Source organism: Mobula birostris, chromosome 13 (genome assembly GCF_030028105.1).
Source record: "Mobula birostris isolate sMobBir1 chromosome 13, sMobBir1.hap1, whole genome shotgun sequence".
NCBI lineage: Eukaryota > Metazoa > Chordata > Chondrichthyes > Myliobatiformes > Myliobatidae > Mobula > Mobula birostris.
In genome coordinates, this window is record NC_092382.1 from 31027403 (window position 1) to 31042780 (window position 15378).

The 15378-nt window shown below is 45.1% G+C and overlaps 2 protein-coding genes across 2 annotated transcripts in view; one reads left to right on the forward strand and one right to left on the reverse strand.

The window, feature by feature from the left end:
- Positions 1–547: 547 nt before the first annotated feature.
- LOC140208715 (uncharacterized) overlaps positions 548–15378 on the forward strand; it is a 112949-nt gene continuing 98118 nt past the window's right edge. Inside the window, exons 1-2 of the mRNA XM_072277595.1 lie at positions 548–1902; positions 1987–2129. Coding sequence (XP_072133696.1) covers positions 808–1902; positions 1987–2129 — 1238 coding nt within the window. The 5' untranslated portion in view covers positions 548–807. The remainder of the gene's footprint in view (positions 1903–1986; positions 2130–15378) is intronic.
- LOC140207400 (uncharacterized) overlaps positions 2169–15378 on the reverse strand; it is a 60157-nt gene continuing 46947 nt past the window's right edge. Inside the window, exons 5-6 of the mRNA XM_072275931.1 lie at positions 10779–11003; positions 2169–2192 (exon numbers count right to left, since the gene is read on the reverse strand). Coding sequence (XP_072132032.1) covers positions 2169–2192; positions 10779–11003 — 249 coding nt within the window. The remainder of the gene's footprint in view (positions 2193–10778; positions 11004–15378) is intronic.

Consider the following 15378-nt stretch of genomic DNA (forward strand, 5'->3'; position numbering starts at 1 on the left):
AAACTGTGGCACTTTAAGTTAATAATACATAAAAGAAAATCCCAGATGCATGTCAAGAAAGACTATTTGTGAGAGGGTGTTTCAGTTACTGTGGGGCCAGGCATCCATGGGGCTCAGCAGGAACAGGGAATAATACCAATGGAGAGAGTCAAACTGAGCCAGGTCACAGATTGGAGATGGCAGAAATGCCCCATTCTTATAGAGACAGGAAGAGCATCAGAGAATTTGATGGTCACTCCAGATACCAGCACTGTGCCCATGCAGAAGATGATTTCTCTGTCCAACTTGGGTTGAACCTCACTGTAACAGTGTGATATCAGATCAAACCTTGGCAACTCAAGTAATCTCATCTGAAATGTTGTCCTACACCAATTGATGGATTTTGTAAATCTTTTTACAGGTTAAAAACGAGAAGGAATTTGCCTCCAGCAATCTCAAACACGGCACGCCAGTTTTGCTGTCCCTGTCAAGATATTTAAGAACTGGAGCAAGGGATCGACCATCGTTCCTGTTCAGACTGTGGGAAGGTATTCTCTCAGTCTTCTGACCGACTGACATGCCCATAACTTTCCAAGGGAAAGGCCGTTCACCTGCTCAGATAGTGGGAATGGATTCACTCGGTTATCTCAATTGAAGGTATATCAGCAAGTTCACACTGGGCAAGGCCATTCATCTGTTCTGTGTGTGAGAAAGGATTCAGTCGGTCTTCCCACCTGCGGACACACCAGTCAGTTCACATTGGGTAGAGGCTGGTCATCTGCTGAATTTCTGGGAAAGGAAAAAGGATTCACTCAGTCATCTAACCTAATGGCTCACCAGCGAGTTCAAACTGGGGAGAAGCCATTCACCTGCTCAGTCTGTGGGAAGAGATACACTGATTCATCCATCCTACAGAGACATCAGCGAATTCACACTGGGGAGAAGCCATTCACCTGCTCAGAATGTGGGAAGAGATTCACTCAGTCATCCGACCTACAGAGACATCAGCGAGTTCACACTGGGGAGAAGCCGTTCACCTGCTCATTCTGTGGGAAGAGATTCACTGATTCATCCACCCTACAGAAACACCAGCGAATTCACTCTGGGGAGAAGCCGTTCACCTGCTCAGAATGTGGCATGAGATTCACTGATTCATCCCACCTACAGAGTCACCAGCGAGTTCACACTGGGGAGAAGCCGTTCACCTGCTCAGTCTGTGGGAAGGGATTCACTCAGTCATTCACCCTACAGAGACATCAGCAAGTTCACACTGGGGAGAAGCCGTTCCCCTGCTTAGAATGTGGGAAGAGATTCACTAGGTCATCCAGACTACTGGCACACCAGTCAGTTCACACGGGGCAGAGGCCGTTCACCTGCTCAGAATGTGGGAAGAGATTCACTTGGTCATCCTGCCTACAGAGTCATCAGCGAGTTCACACGGGGGAGAAGCCGTTCGCCTGCTCAGAATGTGGGAAGAGATTCACTGATTCGTCCACCCTGCAGAGACATCAGCAAGTTCACACTGGGGAGAAGCCATTCACCTGCTCAGAATGTGGGAAGAGATTCACTCGGTCATCCGATCTACAGAGACATCAGCGAGTTCACACTGGGGAGAAGCCGTTCACCTGCTCAGTCTGTGGGAAGAGATTCACTCAGTCATCCGATCTGCAGAGTCATCAGCGAATTCACACTGGGGAGAAGCCGTTCACCTGCTCCGAATGTGGGAAGAGATTCACTGATTCATCCCACCTACAGAGTCACCAGCGAGTTCACACTGGGGAGAAGCCGTTCACCTGCTCCGAATGTGGGAAGAGATTCACTTACTCATCCAACCTACACAGTCATCAGCGAGTTCACACTGGGGAGAAGCCGTTCACCTGCTCAGAATGTGGGAAGAGATTCACTAGGTCATCCGGACTGCTGGCACACCAGTCAGCTCACACGCGGGAGAGGCCATTCTCCTGCTCAGTCTGTGGGAAGAGATTCACTAATTTGTCCACCCTACAGAAACACCAGCGAGTTCACACTGGGGAGAGGCCGTTCACCTGCTCAGAATGTGGGAAGAGATTCACTCAGTCATCCGACCTACAGAGACATCAGCGAGTTCACACTGGGGAGAAGCCGTTCAACTGCTCAGTCTGTGGGAAGAGGTTCACTGATTCGTCCACCCTGCAGAAACACCAGCGAGTTCACACTGGGGAGAAGCCATTCACCTGAACAGAATGTGGTAAGAGATTCACCCGGTCATCCCACCTACTGGCACACCAGTCAGTTCGCACTGGGGAGAGGCCGTTCACCTGCTCAGAATGTGGGAAGAGATTCATTCACTCATCCAACCTACAGAGTCATCAGCGAGTTCACACTGGGGAGAGGCCGTTCACCTGCTCAGACTGTGGGAAGAGATTCACTCAGTCATCCCACCTACTGGCACACCAGTCAGTTCACACTGGGCCATTGTTATGAATCCCTAGGTTTCATTTTCTGTGGACTGTCATTTTAAGAGAGAGAGAGAGATTAAGAATGGAAATCAGTCTGACTTGCAGCTTGTTTACATCGCTCGCTGCTTGTTTTAACCGAGGACACAGATACTCAGAGTCAGATGGAGATGAAGGAGGAAAAATGGAAGGTTCGAAACAAGGGAACTGGTGGCCAAGGGTCACTGTTTAGAACTTTCCTCTGCCCACAAGGGTGGGTTAATTATCGATTCAGCGAACATCAAATGTGTGGTTGTCACCTCATTTGATCCATAGGAGTGGATCGGATTTGGGGTATCCTATGAAGACCACCTATGTGTTAACACTTGCCTGGGTGTGGTGTGGTAATTCACTTGAAGACGATACCCCTTGTGACAAGTCACTTCCTGTGATAATTCGTAAATGGATTTGGAACGATGACGGATAAAATCTGCAGCGACTGTTCTCTCGTTTTACCACCATGGAAACTTGAATTCACGTTATTGCCTTCTCTCGACATTTACCCTGGATTACAAATATCTCTCTCTCCTCAACTGCTCTGTGGTTGAACTGAACTTTCATAGTTCACCATCTCAAGACTCCAAGCTTTGTTTCCCCCGAGTTCAATAGTTTGGGAGTTATATTTACACACACGTACGCATAACACTGTTAACTTCTGTTTATCTTGCTTAAAATACTATATTGTTAGTAGATGCTAATAAAGATAGTGGATTTAACATCAAAACCAGACTCCAGGTGTAGTTTATTGCTGCTGGTTCGTTTCTAGAGCGTTATGGTTCATAAAAAAATGGGGCCTGCATCCTGGATATGAACAGATTTGGGGGTGTATAGATTACTAACCAACTTCATTGGTGAAATCCCTTTTGATTTATTTGTGTGGCAGAAGCAATGGATGTTGATAGATGTCTGGAAGCGCCAACCTCTGAGGCACTAAAGGACACCAGAAGGATTGCGTTTTGAGTATTGCTGAAAGGTTAAAACTTGTGAAGGTGAAATCGACAATGAGGAGGTTACAGATGCAGAGGATAATAGCTGAACATTATGTATATGAGGGTGTGTTTAAAGTGGAGGAGTTGGAGGTGTTTCCTGAAAGTAAACCTAGTGAGCTTGGGCTCCCGTACAAGTTAGAAAAATTAAAGATGGAGGCTGTGGAACGGCAGAGGCAGGTTGAGGCTAGAGAGGCAGTAAAACAGAGAGAAGAGGCAGAAAAACAGGGAAGAAGCAGAAAGACAGAGGCTGTTCGAGCTGGAAAAGATAGAGAGATTGCAGCAAAAGGGTCTCGCGTTAGACTCTGGGGATAAGTTTGAGGCCAGTCGGAAAGTTAAATTGCTACCTCCATTTGATGAGGCAGAGGTTGATAAATACTTTCAGCATTTTGAGAAGGTTGCTCTGAGTTTAAAGTGGCAAAAAGAGGGTTGGCCCATTCTCTTACAAAGTGTAATTAAGGGGAAGGCTCAGCGAGCCTATTCTGCTTTGACTGTTGTTGAAGCAGCTGATTATGACATAGTGTAACAGGCTGTGCTCAGTGCTTATGAGTTGGTCCCAGAAGCATACAGGCAAAAGTTTAGAAATTTGAGGAAATCTGTGAACCAGACTTATATGGATTTGCTTATGAGAAGTTTGTGTGTTTTGACCGCTGGTGCACATATAAAAATGTTAATGATGATTTTAACAGCTTGAAAGATTTGGTTTTAACTGAAGAATTCAGGAGGTGCATCCCTGATGACATAAAGACGTATTTAAATGAAAAGGATGCTGCCACTTTGCAGGAGTCTGCTAGATTAGCAGATGTGTTTGCTTTAACTCATAAGGTTAAGTTTACCCAGAATAAGAGCTTCCAAAGGAGTAGCAGGGATAACCAGGGTAAACCAGAAATTGAAGTTGGGTTTAGTGACAAGAGTGAGGATGAAGGGAAGCAGTTGAAGGAGAAATATTCTGGTCTTTCTTGTTACTATTGTAAGAAAGCTGGTCATATGATGGCTAATTGTCCTGTCCTGAAGAAGAAAAAGGAAAAGGAGGCAGTCCCACATGCCTGTGATCAGTATGTTGAAGCACCTATAAACCCACAGGGTTCTGAACATTCTGTTGAGGCTCAGTTAAGGACTGAGAGGTCTGAATGAGTTAAGAAGGGATTCGATCATTTTATGTCAGATGGGTTTATATTAGTAATGGAAGGGTCAACCCCGGTACCAGTGAAAATTCTTTGAGATACTAGGGCTTCTCAGTCACTTATATTAGACAGTATTCTAAAGTTTGGTGATGAGACTGACATTGGTGAGGTAAATCTTATTAAAGGCATTGGGGGCAGCATTGTATCTTTTCCATTGCACAAGGTAACTTTACAGTCAGGGTTGGTTTCAGGACCTGTTAAGATCGGATTATGCTCCAGTTTACCGGTGGAAGATGTTACTTTGCTGATAGGGAATGACCTGGCAGATGGTAAGGTTGTTCCTGCAGTTCAGTTGACAACTAAGCCAACCACTGACGACCCACAGATGGATTTTAACATTTATCCTTCCTGCACAGTAACTCGAAGTACAGCTAAAAAGTCTGCCAATGCAGACGGTTCTGTGCAGCATGATTCTGATACCCATGATAGCCAAAGTTGGGATTCAGGTTATGATGACTTAAAACAGAGATCATCTTCCTTTTTCCCTTCTGCTCCACGGAACCAGACCCAATGCTAGAGACCGCATCGCCGTGGTCGTCCTCTGTCAGGTCATCCCCCTCAACAGCATCTAAAACGAGATAACAATTACTGAGGGGGATGGCCACAGGGGTGCTCTCTGCTATTTGAGCTCTTCCCATCCCTTCCCTGACAGTCACCCACTTATCGATCTCCTGCTCACGTTCCATTATAAGCTGTAGATCATCAAGCCGCAGTTCCAGATCCCTAACACGTTCTCTCATCAGCTGCATCTCAGCACACCGGGCGCCGATATGGCCGTCTGGGAGACGGGAAGATTCCCGGAATTCCCACATCTTACACCCAGAGCAAAGTACTAACCCTGCAGACAGGCTCTGGTACATGTTTGTATGTTCAGTAAACATATTCACTGCTTAATTGCCTGGAGGAGGGAACGAGATGGGAAATGTCCAAATCTGCTGATAACACAGAAGCAAAGGAAGGAAATCTAATGACGACGTTCTGGTTCTGCATCAAGTAATTCAAAAGGCAGATTGTATTTTGGCCTTCACCGCACAGGGAGTGGAGATTATGTAACGGGCCTGTGTAGCTACTATTGCACAGGGTGTTAGTGAGGCCACATCTGGAATTCTATGCACAGTTTTAATCCCCAAGCAGAAAGAAATCTTAGAGTAGCTATGGAGCCAGCAGTGCAGTTTTACCAGTGTATTACATGGGATGATTTACCAGCAGAGGTGAGATGATTTGGCCCTGAAATTTAGAACATATTCACAAACGATAGGGTATTTATGAAGCATCTTCATAGAGTATCATATGATCAATCCGTGCACAGTACATAAGCTGTGGATATATGTTTTTACTATTGTGTTTTTGTGTTGCTTTGGAGCCGGAGTAATAACTATTTCGATCTCATTTACACTTGTCTGTTGGAAATGGAATTAAACAACCTTGAATCTTGAATAAACATTTCAGCAGTCTGCAGCGTCACATTTCTGTCTCTCAGCATTACTGCGGCAGAGCACCACCCGGTGACAACAGAGTCCACAAATCAGGGGCTCCTGTTATTGTGGCAAATCACCACCAAGTGGAAGTGCTGTCCAGAAAAGAGAGAGGTTTACAGCAATAAGGAGGGGTGTAGGGGGCTGGAAGCCAACTCTGCAAGTGGATGAAGTTCTAGACCTGCCCCAAACCACTCTCCTCACCACTAGACAGGGTCCCAAACAGGGGTCATCTACTGTTTCCAGTTTTCCACGTGTGTCCTCCTCGACATTAGTGAGACCCAATGTACTCTCTGCATTCTGAACTCTGTCCCGATGAGATTCTGCAGGTGTTGGAGATGCAGAGTAAGAAACACAAGATGTTGGAGGAAGTCAGGAGGTCAGGTAGCTTCTATAGAGGGGGATAAAGCAAAACAGAGATTTCCTGCCGAGACCCTTCATCAGGACTGGAAGTGGGGAGAAGCTGGAACAAGATGGTGCGGGGAGTGGAAAGAGTCCAAGCTGGTAGATGGTAGGTGAAGCCAGGTAAGAGTGAAAGTGAGTGGGTGGGGGAGGTGGGAGATGAAGTGAGACGCTGTGAGGTGGGAGGTGGAAAATGCAAAGGACTGAAAAGAAGGAATTTGATAGGATAGGAGAGCGGACCATGGGGAAAAGAGGAAGTAAAAGAGGAACCAGAGGGAGACGGTCCACAGTGGAGAAGAGAGAAGTGGGGAGACAGAATGGAGGAGATGGGTGTGTGTGTTGATGAAAGGAAAAGGAAGAGGTAGAAGTTAAAGATATCGATGTTCATGCCATCGGGTTGTAAACTACCCGGATGTAATATGAGGTGTTGCTCATTTAACCTGAGAGTGGACTCATCGAGTTAGTTAAACGATGAACCGGAAGGGAGAGCGGATTAATAATTTTCCCCTGGCATCCCTATTAAATCAATCCTCTCTCACCTTGAACCAGTGCCGTCTGGTTGTTGGTTCCACAAAAGTGGGGAAAAGGACTGCGCACGTTCCCCATTTCTGTACACTCAGGGTTTGGAACACTTGCATCATGTCAGCCTCAATCTCCTGCACTTCAAGGTGTGAAGTCCCAACCTGCCCAGCCTCTCTCCAGAACTCAGTCCCTCGAGTACCGGCACCATTCTCGTAAATCTCTCCTGCACTCATTCCAGCTTGACATCCTCTCTCCTACAGCAGAACGACCAAAACTGAATACAATAGTCCAGGGTGTAAACACGAGAAAATCTGCAGATGCTGGAAATTCAAGCGACACACACGAAATTCTGGTGGAACGCAGCAGGCCAGGCAGCATCAATAGGAAATAATCCAGGCGTGGATACCCTCACGATACCCTAACCCTAATGCAACCGCACTAGCCTCTTCAGTCCATGAGCCATGAGATGTGAGACAGAGGCTGCTCAGCCAATCGAGTCTGTTCCACCATTCCTTCGTGTCCAATTGATTATCTCTCTCAACCCCATTCTCCTGCCTTCTCCCCATAATCTTTCAACATCCATTTAAAATACACTCACTGACTTGGCCTCTGCTCCATCTGTGGCAATGAATTCCAAAGATTTACCACTCCCTGACTCAAGAAATTCCTCCTCATCTCTGCTCTCAGTGGATGCTCTATACATTGAGGCCGTGGCCTCTGGTCCCAGACTCACACAGCGTAGGGTGCATCTTCTTCATAGCCACTCTGTCCAGGCCTTTCAATATTTGATAGATTTCAATGAGATCCCCTCTCTTTGGTCTAGACCAGTGAGTACAGGGTCAAAGCCGTCTAACGATCCTCATACGTTAACCCTGTCATTCCTGGAATCATTCTTGTGAACCTTCTCCGGACGCGCTCCAATACGAGCACATCTTTTTCTCAGACAGGAGGTCGGAAACTGCTCACAATACACCAAGAGCGAACTGACCGATGTGTTATAAAGCTACAGTGTCACATCCTTGCTCTTATATGCTAACATTACAGCTGTCATCCTTAATCAACTCAATCTGCAAGCAAACCTTCAGGGGCTCCTGCTCACCGACTCCCAAGTACCTATTTCTGATTTTTGTATTTTCTCCCATTTATTTTCTTTCTCTCTGTCTTTATTCTTTCTACCAATTGTACATGACCGTACACTTGCATACACTGTATTTCATCTGCTACTTCGTTGTCTGTTCTCCAAACTTATCAAAGTCCTTCTGCAGACTCCGGCTTTGCTCTAAACTACCTGTCCCGTACCTATCTTTGTATCAACTGCAAAGTTCATCACCCAGGTATCAATTCTGTCATCCATATCATTCAGATTTAATATGAAAAGATGTGGTCTCAATACTGACCCCTACGGAACACCATTAGTTACTGACAGCAAAACAGAATTCTCCACATTATTCTGACTCTTTCTCCCTTGTCAGTCAGGCAATCTTCAACCCATACAAGTATCTTTCCTGTAATTCCATGAGCTGTGATCTTGTTCAGCAGCCTCACGTGCAGCCCCTTAGAAACATAGAAAACCTACAACACAATACAGGCCCTTCAGCCCACAAAGCTCAGCTGAACATGTTCTTACCCTAGAACTACCTAGGCTTACCTATCGTCCTCCAGATTTCTAAGCTCCATGTACCTATCCAGGAGACTTTTAAAAGACCCTATTGTTTCCAACTCAACCACCACCGCTGGCAGCCCATTCCACGCACTCACTACTCACTGCGTAAAAAACTTACCCCTGATATCTCCTCTGTACCTACTCCCAAGCACCTTAAAACTGTGCCCTCTCGTATTAGCCATTTCAGCCCTGGAAAAAGCCTCTGACTATCTACACAATCAATGCCTCTCATCATCTTATACACCTCTATCAGGTCACCTCTCGTCCTCCATCGCTCCAAGGAGAAAAGGCCAAGTTCGCTCAACCTATTCTCATAAGGCCTGCTCCCCAATCCAGGCAACATCCTTGTATATCCACTCTGCACCCTGTCCATGGTTTCCACATCCTTCCTGTAGTGAGGCAAACTGAATTTAGCAAATTATTCCAACTGGGGTCTGACCAGGGTCCTATATATCTGCAACATTACCTCTCGGCTCTTGAACTCAGTCCCACAGGAGGCCAATGCACACTATGCCTTAACCACAGAGTCAACCTGCGTAGCAGCTTTGACTGTCCTATGGACTCGGACTCCAAGATCCCTCTTATCCTCCTCACTGCTAAGAGTCTTACCATTAATGCTATATTCTGCCGTCATATTTGACCTACCAAAATGAACCACCTCACACTTACAACAGGAATTCTGCAGATGCTGGAAATTCAAGCAACACACATCAAAGTTGCTGGTGAATGCAGCAGGCCAGGCAGCATCTCTAGGAAGAGGTACGGTTGACCTTTCAGGCCAAGACCCTTCGTCAGGACTAACTGAAGGAAGAGTTAGTAAGACATTTCAAAGTGGGAGGGGGAGGGGGAGATCCAAAATGTAGGAGAAGACAGGAGGGGGAGGGATGGAGCCAAGAGCTGGACAGGTGAGTGGCAAAGTGGATATGAGAGGATCATGGGACAGGAGGCCCAGGGAGAAGGAAAAGGGGGAGGGGTGGAAAACCAGAGGATGGGCAAGGGGTATAGTCAGAGGGACAGAGGGAGAAGAAGGAGAGTGAGAGAAAGAATGTGTGTATAAAAATAAATAATGGATGGGGTACGAGGAGGAGGTGGAAGTTGTTGGAACTCGGCAATTAATGCTTCGGCACAGACTAGATTGGGCGAATGGTATTTTCCTGTATTGTGGTGTTCTATGACTCTAATGCCTTCACAATCTCTTCAGCTACCTCTTTCTGAACCCTGGGGTGTTCACCTTCTGGTCCAGGAGTCCTATCTACCTTCAGGCCTTTCAGCTTCCAAAACACCTTCTCTCCTTGGTAAAAGCATGTATCCTCACTTCTGCCCCAGATACTCCTGAATGTAATAAATTTAAAGACACAATTATAGTAGGTAACTTCAATCTGCAGGAGGATTGAGAAAGTCAGATTGGTGTGAGATCGCAAGAGAGGGAATGTATTGAATGCTTATGAAATGACTTTTCAGAGCAGCTGATGGTTGAGCCTACTCGGGGAACTGCTATCTTAGATTGGGTGTTGTGTGACAACCCAGATCTGATTAGGGAGGTTAATGTAAAGGAACCATTAGAAGGCAGTGATCATAATATGATTGAATTCCTCCTGCAATTTGTGAGGGAGAAGCATAGGTCAGATGCGTAGAATCGCAATAGAATAAAGGGAATTGAATTGAATTGAATGATATTTATTGTCATTATACATGGGTACAATGAAACTCTGTTTGGCTTCCTCTCAGGCAATTAAATAAACAGTAGATAAAAACAAGACAGTAATAGAAAAACAATATTAAGTAGATAAGTAACAGAAAATAAATTACACCAGCACCAGAATGTCACAGTAATGCACAAGAATGTGTGCATGTGTGTGCTCACAGTTTCAGTCATTGTTCTGTGGGAGTGGTGTGATGGAGGCCACCGCTCTGGGATAGAAGCTGTTCCTCAGTCTGTTTGTTCTGGCTTTTAGTGTCCTGAACCTTTTGCAGGACGGCAGCAGGTCAAACAGGCAGTGGCCGGGGTGTGTGGTGTCTCTGGTTATGCTGATTGCTTTCCTCCTGAGTCTGCTGGAATAGATGGTGTCCAGTCCTGGGAGCTCCATCCTGACAATCCGCTGGGCCGCCTTCTCCACGCGATGCAGGTCCCGTTGCTCAGCGGCTGTGGAGCCGGCATACCACACGGTGGCGCTGTTGGTCAGGATGGTTTCAATTGTGCTTCTGCAGAAGTTAAGTGACAGCTTTTGTGGGAGTTTGGCCTGTTTCAGCTTTCTGAGGAAGAAGAGTCTTTGTTGTGCCTTATTAACAAGCAGCGAGGTGTTGGTGGTCCGTGTCAGCTGTTTTGACAACATAACTCCAAGGAACTTTAGGTTTTCCACATTTTCCACTACCTCTCCATGTATATGGAAGGGGGGGGGGTGTATTCTGTCCTTTGATCTCCTGATCTCCTGATTACAGAGGCATGAGAGAGGCGATTCCCCAGGTGGATTGGAGAAGGATCCTGGTGGGGATGACGCCAGGGCAGAAATGGCTGATGTTTCTGAGAATGGTTCATAATGTACTGGATATGTCCTGTGGAATTAGTTCTCAAACAGCGGGGCTAGGCTACCGTGGCTGACAAAAGAAGTTAAGGACGGTATGAAAGTCAAGGAAAGTGCACATAAGGTAGCAAAGGTGAGTAGCAAGTTTGATAATTGGGTAGCTTTTAAAATCCAACAACAGGAAACCAAGAAAAAAGCTCTATGAAGGGGAAAGGTGAAATATGAGAGCAAACTAGACAATAATATAAACCATGATAAAAAACGTGTTTATATTGGACCACTGGAAAATGATGCTGATGGGGTGGAAATGGGGACGAGATGGTAGATGAACTTGATGGGACTTTGCGTCGTCTTCTCTGTGGAAGACACTAGCAGTGTGCCAGAGATCCGTGAGTGTCAGGGAGCAGGAGTGAGTGCCATTACTATTACAAAGTAAAACGTGCTAGGTTCCCAGGTTGTTAAAGTGGATCAGTCACCTGGACCAGATGGACTACATCCCAGAGTCCTGAGAAAGGTTGCTGAAGAGATAACAGATGCATTGCTCATGACCTGTCAAGAATCACTTGATTCTGGCATGGTCCCAGAGCACAGGAAGATTGCAAATATCAATTCACTCTTTGAGAAGGGAGGAAGGCAAAAGAAAGAAAATTATAGTCCGGTTAGCCTCACCTCAGTGCTGGGAAAGCGTTTGCATCTATTGTAACAGATGAGGTTTTGGGGTACTAGGAGACTAATGATAAAATCAGTCAAAGCCAGCACAGCTTCTGCACAGAGAAACCTTGCCTGGCAAATCTGTTAGAGTTCTTCGAAGAAGTCATAAGCAGAATGGACAAACGAGAGGCAGTGTACATCTTTTACCTGGATTTTCAGAAGGCATCTGATAAGGTGTCACACATGAGACCGCATAACAGGATAAACTTCAGAAGAAATACTGGCATGGATAGAGGAATGGCGGAAAGCCAAGAGGCAGCGAGTGGGAATAAAAAGAGCCTTTCCTAGTTGGCTAGCAGTGACTAGTGGTCTTCAGGGATCAGTAATCGGTCTGCTACTTTTCACATTGTTTGTCAATGATTTGGATAATGGAATTGATGGCTTTGTGGCAAGGTTTGCGGATGATACAAAGATAGGTGGAGGCGTTGGTAGTGCTGAGGAAGCAATGTGATTGCAGCAGGATAAAGACAAATTTGTAGAATGGGCAAAAAAAGTGGCAGATGGAATGCAATATTGGGAGATGTACGATAATGCATTTTGGCAAAAGGAACAACAGTGAACTATTATCTGATTGGGGAGAAGGTTCAAACAACAGAAGTACAGAAGGAAATATGAGCCCTCGGGCAAGACTCCCAGAAGGTTAATTTACAGGTTGAGTCTGTGGTAAAGGAGGCAAACGCAATGCTGGCATTTATTTAAAGTGAAGTAGAATATACAAGCAGGAAGGTAATGCTGATACTTAAAACACTACTTAGGCCGCACTTAGGCTACTGGGGACCCATATCTCAGAAAAGGTGTGTTGTCATTGGAGAGAGTACAGAGGATGTTCAAGAAGATGATTCCGGGAATGAAGGGGTTAAGATATGAGGAGTGTTTGCCAGCCTTGGTCCTGTACTCCTGCACTGACCTATGTTTAATAAACGCGGGTGGGGAGGGGGTGTTAAATCTCACTGAAACCCACCGAATGTGGAAAGGTCTCGATGGGGTGGATGAGGAGAGGACTTTTCGTATGGTGGGGGTAGCCATAACAGAGGGCACAGCCTCAAAACTGAGGAGCGACCTTTTAGAATAATTAAGGAGGATTTTATTCAGTCAGGGAGCAGTGAATCTGTGGAATTCTCTGACACAGACGGCGGTGGGGGCCAACTCTGTGGGTAAATTTCAGGCAGAAGCTAATAGTTTGCTGATCAGTCAGGGCATTACAGGATGTGCCGAGGAGGCAGGTGCATGGGGTTGAGTGAGAACCGGGATCAGCCATGATAGAACGGCGGAGCAGACTCGATGGGGCTGAATGGCCTAATTCTGCTCCTATGTCTTATTGTCTTATACTGTCTTACACAGTGAAGATTGACACAAAACACTTATCACATTCAACCGCTGTTTCTTTGCTCGATTACAAAATCGACAGCATCATCTTCCAGCGGTACAATATGAATTCTTGCCTCTCTTTTACTCTTAATATATCTGAAAGGCTTTTGATACTTGATATTATTGGCTCACTTACCTTAATGTTTCACCTTGTCTCCCCTGTGTGTGTTTTTTAGTTGTCTCCAAAAGCTTTTCAATCCTCTAACTTCCCACCATTTTCTTGCTTTATTATATGACCCCACTTTTGTTTTTATGAAAAATAGGAGAAAATCTGTGGATGCTGGAAATCCAAGCAACACATAGACAAAATGCTAGAGGAACCTAGGAGGCCAGGCAGCATATATGGTAAATAGTAAACAGTCGACGTTTCGAGCCGAGACCCTTCATCAGGACTGGGGAAAAAAAAGATGAGATGTCAGAGGAAGAAGTGTGGGGGTTGGAGGGGTGGAAGAAGTGGTAGGTGATAGGTGTAACTGGGAGAGGGAGAGTAGTGAAGGAAAAAACTTCTTAGGATCTAATTTCCTTAACGATTCTCCAAAGATCATTGCTAATGCATCCACATCTTTTCAGCCACCTCTTTCAGATCCCTGGGGTGTGCACCATCTGGTCCAGGTGACCTATTTACCTTCAGACCATCTCTGTTTCCCAAGAACCTTCTCCCGAGTAATGTAACTTTACACATTCTGACCACTGACCTCTGCGAGCTCCATATTGCTGCCAGTGTCTTGCACAGATATGAGTGATGTTCAATACTGAATGGAGAGACAGGGTCCTTTTTCTCTTTACTTTGGTAACCATACAGTCAAAATGAGAATTGTAACGCTCAATCATTTCATTGTACATTGTGTACTCTTTGTTATTTCAGCTGTCACGTATTCTGTGATGGAAATGAAGAACCAGCAGAGATGGAAAACACTTTGAAGTCCAGTATTGTTGGAAACTCATAATATTTATCTGTAACTATGCAATACAGTATTATAAATGTAGATAAATCTAACAGGTTAGTAATGATTATGTAAAAGTAAGTGTGGAATATATATGTATGAAAAACCAAGCTTCTTTCATTCTAGCAGTAAAACGATACAGTTTTACAGGAACTTCAGCAATAGCTTGGACCTTGGCCTGTCCGGGAGCCAAGTGGCCTCGGCCCAACGTATAACACAGACATGTACGAACAACTGTAACATGGCCAAACTCACTTTTAGTGAGGTTCATAGTAAGACTGGCCTTGGAAAATCTGTCAAACAGTTTTTCTACAGCTGCAATCTGCTCTTCCCACGTGTCATTCAAGACCAATAAATCACTGATATAAGCCCCTGTGTTTACTAAACCTCTAATCACAGAATTGATCATTCTTTGAAATGTCCCAAATGCTGATTTCTCTTTAGCCCTCTCTGTTAAGGGAACACCCCAGTATTCTTTTAACAAGTCAAACTTTAAAAGGTATTTAGCCTTCCCCACTCTATCAATACAGTCATTCATTCTCTGTCCTTGTTCTTTCCTATTTCTAATTTCTTCAACCATTTTCCTTTCTTGAAAGTTCTCTCTGTAAAGGTACCATTTCATGGGCTGGGCTGAATTCACAATGACGTGATGCACTGCACCTGTACTCTATTTCAAAATGCCAATTAGTCCTTTCGCTAGTTGTTGTGGTCTAGGGTCCAACTGATGGACCTTATCAGTCATATTTTCCAAAACAATGGAATTCTGACATCTGAGTGAGAATAGATTCAGTGGGTAAACATGTTTTTCCACTCCATTATCAGATTCCATGACTCCATTTTGTTCCATAACAATTCTCCCAGCTGCAATTCTAGCAAACAAGTGTTTTATTTTAATTCGACCATTTTGTAAACTTTCCTTTGCAAGGACACAAAGCTTACTAAATTTTCCCAGAATTTTAAAACAACTTAAACACACTGACGGATTTTTCTCAATCAGACCATAGTTCTCTGAGTAGGGTCAAACGTCCTTTTGGCCTGTAACTCAATACAGGTTTCAACAAACTACCCTCCAAAGCCTTCTGAATCGAATCTCCAACAATAAATAAGAGGAGGGGAACCCCTTCATCCCAATTTTTCCCATTTCTCAC